Source organism: Fundulus heteroclitus, chromosome 9 (assembly GCF_011125445.2).
Source record: "Fundulus heteroclitus isolate FHET01 chromosome 9, MU-UCD_Fhet_4.1, whole genome shotgun sequence".
Classification (NCBI taxonomy): Eukaryota; Metazoa; Chordata; class Actinopteri; order Cyprinodontiformes; family Fundulidae; genus Fundulus; species Fundulus heteroclitus.
The window spans coordinates 37040765-37051942 of record NC_046369.1 but is presented as its reverse complement, the minus strand read 5'-3'; the positions used below and the strand labels follow the sequence as shown (position 1 = coordinate 37051942).

Genomic DNA, 11178 nt, shown 5'->3' with positions numbered 1-11178 from the left:
TCCTTTTTTTCTCACAGTGTAACAATGATCATTTTGGCCAAACATAAAAATGTAGTTTCGGCAGAGACTGTCTCCAAAAATTTAGGCCCTAGTTTCTAAAGCCATTAGCAAATTTGAATGACTTTATTTGATTACTTTTGGAGTAATGGTTCATGGATCGATGTGAAAACCAAAATATCAGCCTCCGCTCTAGTTTATCCCAAAGGTGTTGTTTAAAGGGGACATATCATGTGAAATCCACTTTTTATTACTTAAATACATTTTGTTGTGTACTTGGAGGTTCTGGTAATGCAGAAAAAAATATGTAGTCTGTCCATAAGTTATGTTTATTTATATTCTTTTTGGGTCATATTTTTCAAGCTGTTAATTTTTTTTTATATATTCTCTGTTACGTTTTCTGAACTACGTCACAGTATTTGTTGCAGAGCTTCTAAACATGGCCATTGACTTCCAGCTTACCAATTTTGCAAATTCGCTATTTTTCTTTTGTTTTTGCCACAATTTTGTAATCCAAGCTCAAGGATGCCAAAGCTACAAGTGGATAAGTCAAAACATTTGGCTGTTGAGTGCAAAGGGGCTTGAAACTGTGACCTAACAACTGCATTGTGGGATGCCTGGGCATGTGGAAGCTGGCTTTTGTTTGTTTACACTGCCTTCATCCTCAACACTGTCTTTGTTTTCTGTTTCTTTGTTTGTACAAAGTTCAAAACATAGTGCAAACATGCTGTGTCATTAACTGCCACTCTCCTTCACTTGATCACTTTGGGAAAAAGAACGATGCCTTCACATTTTTTGCAGTTTTCCAATGTGGAATCAAAGCCACGGAGCTCAGATCTCTGAACTAACAAAAAGATGCCAAACGGACTGTGAAAAGCAACCGTGAGATGACCAGACCTCACTTTCAATGCCATATCCAGACACGTGTGTGTGTGTGTGTGTGTGTGTGTGTGTGTGTGTGTGTGTGTGTGTGTGTGTGTGTGTGTGTGTGTGTGTGTGTGTGTGTGTGTGTGTGTGTGTGTGTGTGTGTTCAGGGCATTATCAGACTGGTACGTTTGAATCAAAGCTTGTTATGCTGTTTTACACTGAGCTTTTAGCAGGCTGCTAGCGCTAGCCTAGTCAGCTGAGGGTAGCAAATAAAGTAAAAGTAAAGGAGACCCTTTGTGAAAATCTTCCACATTACAAATGAACTAACCAATAAGCCCCAAAATAATTCCAACATAAATGTCTTTGAAAGGAGAGTAATCTTAGTATATGCAAACTTTAAACTGTATTAAACTAAATTTTAAGACAGCAATAAACACCTAATTATGAAATTGAACTGATAGAAATAATTCAAGTAATCCTAACTGACATGAATCATGAAGGTTTTTATTTCATTTAATGTCAGAGAGTGAGAAAATTGCTTATGTGTCTTTTTCTACAATGCCTGTAAAGATCTGGTTTCAGCTGCATGTGATGGGAAGGTGTGGAAAAACATTTGATAGGCAAATGTCCTCTGAGATCAGAATTTGATACTCAGGAACGAACAATGCACAGGTGGGTCTCAAACCATCTTAAAGGGATTTGTCAAGGATCTTGTTTTAGCCTGCTCTCTTGGGAAAAGCAAATCTAGAGCAGGTCCCAGTAATCGTCAAGCAGGGGGCGGGGAACATCCCGGACAGCTTAATTGTGGATAATTCTATACTTTTGATTAATCTCTTATGTAAAACCTCCAGTCAGATTCATCACCTTCTATCTGCAAATCAGAGGAGCCGAATTAAAGGTGATTCCATTATTCAGTGTGTTATTGTCAAGTTATTGACTGTGAATTATCAAAGCTGATGAGGTCATTACCTGTCCTAATAAGTGCTACAAACTTAGTGTGATTGCCATTCACAGTGACTGTGATGGAACATCATGCCTGCTACCAAAATCTATAATGCAACAGCTGATCATCGACAAAAAGAAATTACCTGCAGCTCTCTTTTTGTGTTAAAGCTAGATATAGTGTTTCCCTGACAAGAAAGCGTACCAGAGAACAGCCTGAAGATTTAGAAGAAAAAAGATCCACAAATGATACATGGATGGTTGGACTTTACTAATTTACTTTATAAAGACAGAGAACATTTTGTTCTTAAGCAGCACAACATGCCAACAATCAGATCTTTTTATGGACAGGAGTAATGCATTTCCGTTGTGTTTTTCCTGTAGTACCAGTGATTTTCCACTGTTTGTGTCTGATGGGCTGGGGGGTGAAGGGGAAAAGAACGTGTGCATAGTGACATCTAGTGGCCATACCCCGGAAATACCCATCATCTCAAGAGATGCCTTGCTGTGATGTGAGTCCCTTCGGCTGTTAGTTTAAGCAGTGTCATTTAACCCTCCTGTTATGTTACGGGTCAAATTGACCCGTTTTAAAGTTTGAAGATCTAGGAAAAATAGTTAAAAGTATATTTTCAGTATGAAACTTCTTCTGCTTGCCTTAAATAGTGTAATCAACATATAATGTGAAAATGGTTCATCTCACATATTTGCAACCACCCCCTGCATGTTTATATCACATAGATACTGTTCGGGTCAATTTGACCCAGCAGTCAAACTGGAGGTAAAAGAGTGTCAGAAATGTCAGACTTTTTCTTTCTTTGCAACTATGAGACATGTTTCACCCCAATCCTACACACACACACACACACACACACACACACACACATACACACAGGTGCAGGTGTTATGACTTTTGACGGGAACCATTTATGTTCTCGCGGGAAAACCCCACCCACATTCAGTGGACATTCAACAGGGGCGGGGCAAAACATTTAAAAGATTCTCTGCATGGGCATCCTACCAACATTACACTCTGTCTGGCAGACCTTTACAAAATGAGCAGCAGAAGCAAAAGGATGACAGTCCAAGAGGCTCTGGAAGTAATCATTGATCATGACAGTGAAATAGAGGAGGATGTGTCTGAAGATGAAGACTATCTTGAGCTAAATTCTGATTCTAATGATTCTGATTTTGAACCAGATGAGGGAATTGCTATTCCTATTCCTCCAAGCATGACATTCATGTCAAAAAATGGTGAAATACAGTGGTCTTCATCCCCAAATATGCGTCAGGCAAAACTGTCTGCAGAAAACATAATAAAGACAGTGCCAGGGCCCACTAGGATGGCAGTGACTCGTGTGACTGACATCAAGTCAGCTTTTGAGCTGGTCATGCCAGATTCAATACAGAAAATCATTCTGGAAATGACTAATCTTGAAGGGAGGCGTGTTTTTGGGGAGAAGTGGAAGGAGCTGGACAGAACACATTTAGATGCGTATTTGGGGCTCCTCATCCTGGCTGGGGTCTATAAGTCGAAGGATGAATCAACAGCCAGTCTGTGGGATGCAGAGACAGGCAGGGCTATATTTCGAGCCACAATGTCTCTGGAGACCTTTCACATTTTCTCCAGAGTAATCCGATTTGATAATCGAGAGACAAGGGCTGGTAGACGGGAGAGAGACAAGCTGGCAGCTATTAGGACAGTGTGGGACAAGTGGGTAGAGCAACTTCCGCTACTCTATAACCCAGGCCCTAATGTCACAGTGGATGAAAGGCTGGTGGCATTCAGAGGTCGCTGCCCATTTAGGCAATACATGCCTTCCAAACCAGCTAAATATGGGATAAAAATCTGGGCAGCATGTGATGCAAACACCAGCTATGCATTGAACATGCAGGTTTACACTGGAAAGCCGGTTGGAGGAGCCCCAGAAAAGAATCAGGGCACAAGGGTCGTGCTCGACATGGCACAGGGTCTCAGGGGACAGAACATAACCTGTGACAATTTTTTCACAAACTACAACTTGGGTCAGGAACTTCTAAAAAGAAAGCTCACAATGGTCGGAACTGTTTGAAAGAACAGGGCTGAACTCCCTGCTGAGCTGCTGGCAATCAAGGACAGGGCTCCTCAATCTTCCATGTTTGCCTTCACAGACACCACAGCCCTAGTGTCTTACTGCCCCAAAAAGGCGAAAAATGTTGTGCTCATGAGCACTCTGCACAAAAATGCGGAAATCAGCACAAGAGAGGACCAGAAACCAAGCATGATCCTTTATTACAATGCCACCAAAGGGGGGGTAGACAACTTGGACAAAGTGACAGGGTCCTACAGCACCAAACGGATGACTGCGCGCTGGCCATTGGTCATCTTTTATAACATGATCGATGTATCAGCCTACAATGCCTTTATCATCTGGACGGAGATATTTCCTGACTGGAATGTGTCAAAGCTATACAAGAGGCGCATCTTTCTCGAGGAGCTGGGGAAGGCGCTTGTGACACCGCACATCCAACGGAGGCAGCACCTGCCAAGGACCCCAGCCGCTGCAGCCACGGTGAGGGAGATCCAGGAGAGGACTGCATCAAGTACACCAATGCGTGAGGTAAGTAAGTGTTTGTGTGTGTGTGTGTGTGTGTGTGCATGTGTGTGTATAAGTGTATGAGAGTGAGTTGTGTGTGTCTTGGGATCAGCAAAAAGACAACATACTAAAGTAATCATGGTCCTCTTGTTTATAGGTTGTTGCTGAGGGGAAAAGAAAGAGGAAGAGGTGCCAGGTCTGCAGGCCATCTGACGATGTCAAGACAAGCATGACCTGCGCGAAATGTGCAAAATTCATTTGCACAAAGCACAGTGTGATAACATGTCACTCCTGTGCTGTGTAGATGTACAGAGAGACAGACAGACACACACACACATACACCTTGTTCATATTGCAATTGCTTGTTTTTTGTATTGTTGTATTGCGATTTTGTTCATTTCTGGTTCACAAACAGTGCATGTATGTAAAACAAATTTTAAATGTTAAGTTTCAATGTTGTGTAAAACTATTGTGTTTTATATGTTGGTCTTTCAAAAGAAATAAACTGGTGAAACATTAAAAAAGTTTAAACATGCAGTTTTTAAAAAAAAAAAACGAGTGAATTATCATAATTGGATCATTACCTGTTAGAGGTAAGGAACACCATTGCACTGAATATTGATAGAATAGTTAGTAATGGAGTCAGTAATGAAATATTAACAATGATTGTTAAGATTTTTTTGGTTTCAGACATCTTTTGGATAATTAAACATGCACCGGGTCAAACTGACCCGGGAACAGCATTGCTGTTCCTAACAAATGAACATAACAGGAGGGTTAAGCAGAGCAGTCCATGTAAAACAAAACAAAAAAAAGTCAGTATAAGAAAGGAAACGATAAAAACTGGACTGAACATTCAGAGGAAGTTAAAAGTGTCGTTAACAAACTTCGTCAAATCTGTCAATAAAACCTTATGTGTCAGTTTATTTGTCTTGGAAGTTAAGTATTTTAATTAATTATAGGGATAGATATTCAAATCTCATGTATGATTTTTTATTATTGAATGCTATTTTCTGGGTAATTTATATTAGGCTACATATATTTTTATGTCAGTATTATTGATCATTTATGGCCTTTTATCTCATATCTCTTCACACTGAAACTGCCAGCTGGCATTAGTTGCTATAGTGATATAATATCCACAGTTCCTCACAGTGGACTCAGCATAGATTGTGAAAACGACTCAACAGCGCCCCCTATCCGTCAGCTCCTTTGGACCTGCGAAACTCGGTACACAAAGGGGTCTCCAGAAGGTATGCCTTAAATGTACGAGCACAATGGTTATTTTGGATCTAAACAACTTTGGGGTTTTGATACATTTTACACAAATGTTTCCCCTGGCTCTGTACAGGCTTTGGAGTTGTGAGTTTTTGTCCAGGGATTTCACATTGCCAGACCTCTAAATTTGACTTCATGCCATGAAAGACAAAATAGTTATAGTTTGCTGATGGGAAGTCAGTGTCGTACACCAGATATCCCAAGAATACCCTAGAGCTGGTCCCTAACAATGTTCATATTCTGACATCCCCAAGTCGCTGTCATATGCAGTTTATTTTTCCATGTGGTTCTCTTCTGATATTCAGCATGCAGATTTGACGTGGTTCTGTAGTGGCTTCTGTGTGGTTTGTGGAAAATCTAACCAGCTGACAGAGTGGGCTCTGATAACCGGTTTTTGCAATAGTTTCAAATTAACTAAATTTTTTTTTTATGTAATCTGACCTAATTGACATCTATGATGGCCCAAATTAAATTATGCAGGCACGAGTGGAACAAAAAAAAAAGTTATGCATTCTCAAAATGTGAACATCTATTTATACCTTGGGCAGGTTGTAAAATCATCTGTTTACCAGAAGAAGAAAAAAAAACTTAACAGCAATAGTGAAAAGCCTAAAAGTCATCACAGCCTTTAACGCTTTCAGTAATGGCCCTAAACTCCAGAGAGCAACCGCACGAACAGATATGTTCTACCTCGTCCAGCCCGGATATCAGTTCACCCTCTCTGATTCTGACCGCGTGTGTAACTTACTTCACACTCTGCAAACAGCTGGTAAAGCAGGTCAGTGGGCGGTAAGGGGAGCCTGGCTGTGAGGATATCCAGATTGCTGCTGACTTGCAGGATAGATGCTGACTCACCGACGACTGCTTCCAAACTCCGCCTGTAACGACATCTTTCCCAGAGTTATTGAAGACCCTGTCCTAGTATGTCTCCGTGGCATCTCTTGGACCTGGCCTGCTTGGAGTGAGAACGCAATGTAAGACATGTTCAGCCTTTAAACTTACGTGAACATATGTGTATTTGATTAGAAATAGTCATAATTTTATGTCGAGGTTTTGGTGTTTGGGTGCCATACTGCTGCAGTGATCAAGGGCATGTGTACTGTTGGATGCTTTCAAGATATTTTTGCATGTTCAAAAGTTGTGAAACAAAATCTCCCTTGATCCTACAGATGTCTAAAAGGACAGCTGCCGGGAAAAAAAGTAAAAGAAAATGTCAAGTGAGACTTTATGCAAATCATTGTCCTTCTGATTGCCACATTGCAAGTAACCCTGAAAATGGGAAGACCTACTCTTCGTTTGGCAGTGTGTGTGCTGGTGAAGACCTGCTTGCTGAGAGCAGTGACAATGGAGTTCTTTATCTGAATCCTCAAACACCAAACTGGTCTCTCTTGGAGAGGTTTGCTGAGCTTTCAGCCGATGAGGTAGACATCCCTGAGAAGCAAGTCCACAGCGGAACCACGTCACCATGTTCCAAATATGACAAGACCAAGAAAAGCCCTTCGGCCAAGAAGTCACCGAGGAAATGTAAAGATGACAACGTCCCGCGCCTTTTGGTTGCAATGAAAAGACGGGATGCAGTGGATACTGAGGACCGTCCCTTCAAATGCACACACTGCCACTGGGCTTTCAAGAAACGCTGCAACCTGCAGAGCCACTTACAAACACACTCTGGCCTCAAACCGCACGTGTGCGATATATGTGGCAAGGCTTACTCACACCAGGGCACGTTGCAGCAGCACAAGCGTCTGCACACTGGGGAAAGACCATATCACTGTCCCTTCTGCGACAAAACATACATCTGGTCCTCAGATTACCGCAAGCACATCCGCACGCACACCGGCGAGAAGCCCTACATCTGTGAAACCTGCGGCAGGGACTTCATCCGCTCCTCTGACCTGCGAAAGCACGAGCGCAACATGCACACCAACAACAAGCCTTTCCCGTGTGTGCACTGCGGCAAGACCTTCAACAAACCCCTCTCCCTCAAGCGCCACGAGCGCAAGCACCTTGGGGAAAAGCCCTTCTCCTGCCCAGACTGTGGGAAAACATTCGCCCTCGCCAGCCGCATGGCCGAGCACCAGAAAGTCCACATGGGAGTGCGGCCGTTTGTCTGCTCCGTGTGCTCCAAGTGTTTCACCAAGTCCTCCAACCTGACGGAGCACATAGCCATTCACAGCGGAGTGCGGCCTCATAAGTGCGGAGAGTGCGGCGTGGCGTTCGCCATGGCCTCCCGCCTGGTGCGCCATCAGTTCGTCCACAACAACCAGCAGCCGCACAGCTGCACGGGCTGCAGCAAGAACTTCAGCCACCTCACGCAGCTGAAGCTCCACCAGGAGCAAACCTGTGCTGGGAGGATCTTTGTCTGCGTAGAGTGCGACAAATCCTTCCAGTGTGCCACAAAACTCGCACAGCATTTGGTGGAACACAAAGAGAAAAAACTATGATGCTGATTAACAGATGGTCTCATTGAGGTTTGACCTCTGTGTCAGAAATCTTTACTCAGTATTGGTTGACCTCAGTACAACATTGTAAGATTTATTTTATTTTTATGATTACTGCTATGTAGACACCGGACCTGCATGAGAGTAGAAGACTCATGTCCCACAGAGCCATGAAACGTACAGGGTTATTTTGTTTTTACTTCTTTGTTTCAGTGTCAGATCATCAAACACACTTTAATGTTAGATAAAGATAAAAAAAAACGTCTCAAGGATTCAGTTTATCAAGGAAAACATTATCCAAACCAACCAGGCCCTTTATGGAAATGTAGCAAACTCTAAATCTAATAACTAGTTGTTCCTCAAAGGGCATTAAGAGACTGGCAATGAGTCTCTTGATGCCGTCTTTTCTTTTCAGAATTGTTGGATTTTTTTTGTTTAATGGCTCTAGTTATCTTTATTTCTAGTTTTTTTTAGCACTTTACTAATGTGCCAGTCTTTGCCCCAGAATTGTTTTAATTAAACAAATCAGAGGGGATTTCAAACAGCAATAAAGGGACCAGCAATGTTCACAACATCTCAACTGGATTAAGGTTCACATATCTCCAAAACAACTTTTTCTTTTTATAGCAACTCAGAGGTGCACTTTGTGACCCAAGTCATGACCCAAGTCCTATTGCGGCAATGAAATAAAAAAAAAGTAGTTCATCACTGTTATGTCACCATTTAACAGAGAAAATAGCTTTTTCACATAGAGCCAGAGTGATTTGCATGGCCTCTCTTGCTTTATATTATGAAATCATTTGAAAACAGTTTCTAACAATTTAACCAGGTTGTTCTTGCTTGATTAATATATTCTGATTATCTGGAATATTTAAGTCAGACGGGAAAGCAAATTTAGAAAAAAATGTAAGAGAAAATACTTTTCCCACACTGTATATGTGACTACACTGTTTGTATTTATAATTACAGTTAGCTGAGAGTTAAACCCTCACACATTCTTCCCCCACGGAGCTGGGTTCCCATGAGAATGTCGAGGGCTAAAAATTTCCACCAACACGGCTCTGATATTGGAGCCGACAGTGATGTGAAACCGGTTACAGACGTGTTAGGCTTTTATTAAAGTGAGAATTCAAATGTAACTGATAATATGCACGACTTTGCCGCTTTACATTTTGGCGCAGCAGTAAAGTAGCGGCAGCTGACTGACAGACTTGACTTTGAATGATTTGTACTGGCTTTCAGCATGGTGTCATTTCCTTCTCCTGCGTCTAAAAATATATGAAAAATAAAACTCTCCACGCTGCAGTTTGTGAGCAGCAACAGCAGCGGTCATATAAAGCAAAACCAAGACGTACAGTAGCTGTTAAGGTGTACAATCTCCTTCAAACTTACATTTTGTTCTCCCATTAACTGGAAAGTGAAGGGCTTCCTCTTGTTGTGGTGGGAAGCTACTGCAATATACCTGAAACTCTACATGTGCTTTTTTTCACAAACTGAGACACTGACATGGTTTCCATGTTACGGAAGTGGACAGCAATACAAAGAAAATGCAAGCTAGCACTAGAATCACTGCACAGCTAGCCATAGCCAGTAGCTGGACAGTAGTTACACAGTAGTTACACTAAAAAATTCGCTTAAGCCATTGCTGCAAAGGTAAAGCAGTAAGATTTACTATTGTTTCCTGCTTTTTGTGTTGGCATAGCAATTTGAACAAATTATCATTGTAACAAATGTGCTTAGTAGGTTAAAGTGTTGATGATCAGCCGTGACGCTAAAAGGTTTCTCCTTCAATGAGTCCTGTACCAGTGTGGGAAGGACAAGTCCACGAGAAAAGGTCTAGTTATTTACACCCTTGTAAATAACATTGCTATAGGTCATTTTGACATTAGTGCATTTTGTAGAGCGGCTTCTACGCCAGAGCTGACAACACCACCAACAACTCTCTCTCTATAGGTGAAAATTCATTTGAGCCTGATTTATGAGCTTTGTTAAAATGGTGAATTCATCTCCATGGGATCATTTTACTATAACATTCAATATATTTATTTTTTAGTTGGCAAATATGTCCTACAGTGTAGGACATATTTGCATGTTTCAAACAAATATATAGATCATTTTCAAATACCCTTTGGATTACAGTGGAAAGCTTATTTAAGGCAGAATAAAATTTAAGCATCCAACAGACCACAGCGGTTTGGATGGCACAGACAAGAGGGATCAGAAATGATTTCATGTTTCTGTCTGCGTACGTTGAAGCAAGTTCTTTAGCTTCATAATTTGCTGTGCTTTGTTATCCAATGTTGTTTACCAGCTCAATTACATTTTATTCCTTTTACAAGCAGCACCACCATAAGCAATATATATTTAGTAATAAAAAGGGGGAAGTTAAATGAATCCCAATGTTGCAATTTAGCCATGCTGATGTTCCAAATGTACATTTAAGACCACCTGTGGCGAATAAATGCCTAGCTGTATTAAAAATGCACTGTCCATGCTTTATTATCTGGTAAACCTTGGCTTCTTTCATGTTGTGTATTCATTGTTGTTTTAAGCGAATCAGATACAGCACAGCATTGCATGTAATATGAAGGTGGAGTTCAAAGAGATGCTGACTTTCCAGATACTACAACAACTTCATTATGTATTTAAATGACTGTATCAGTGATTATGTAAGAGTTACTAAAGATAATGTCTTGAGTCGGCCAATTAGAATTCTTTGACTGTCAGGAGGCTGTTTGAAACGTTCTTTCATAAATCCATTCAGTGCTCAATGTGCTTTCGCTGTGACACATTACTGGCAGCCGGTGCCATACATGCTGTTTGTGTGTGTTGCATTCCTTGGCCAATCACACTTGGCTTCTGCCGACTGATAGGAAAAGGATACGCCACCTGCCATGTTGTCACTTGCTCTGTGCAAAACGAGAGGCCCGCTTGGCATTATTGTTATTTCTGGGCTCAGGCGGGTCCATTTTTTTTTTATCCATCATAGCTGTATGACGTGTAATAGAACAAAAAAAAAAAATCTCACAACGGCTGAGAATGTGAATACAGTTTTTAATGTTGTTTAATAATAAAGACAG

General features: G+C 41.3%; 1 protein-coding gene across 1 annotated transcript; it reads left to right on the top strand.

The window, feature by feature from the left end:
* The first annotated feature begins 6424 nt into the window (after positions 1-6424).
* On the top strand, positions 6425-10597 carry znf648 (zinc finger protein 648). The gene is made up of 2 exons (XM_021309375.2): positions 6425-6631; positions 6827-10597. The coding sequence occupies exon 2, from the start codon at positions 6827-6829 to the stop codon at positions 8099-8101; it is 1275 nt and encodes a 424-aa protein (XP_021165050.2). The 5' UTR covers positions 6425-6631; the 3' UTR covers positions 8102-10597.
* Positions 10598-11178: the final 581 nt, after the last annotated feature.

Bases quoted from the DNA above. Each gene is read 5' to 3' on its own strand.
- znf648 (XM_021309375.2), top strand. From the start codon at position 6,827: ATGTCTAAAAGGACAGCTGCCGGGAAAAAAAGTAAAAGAAAATGTCAA.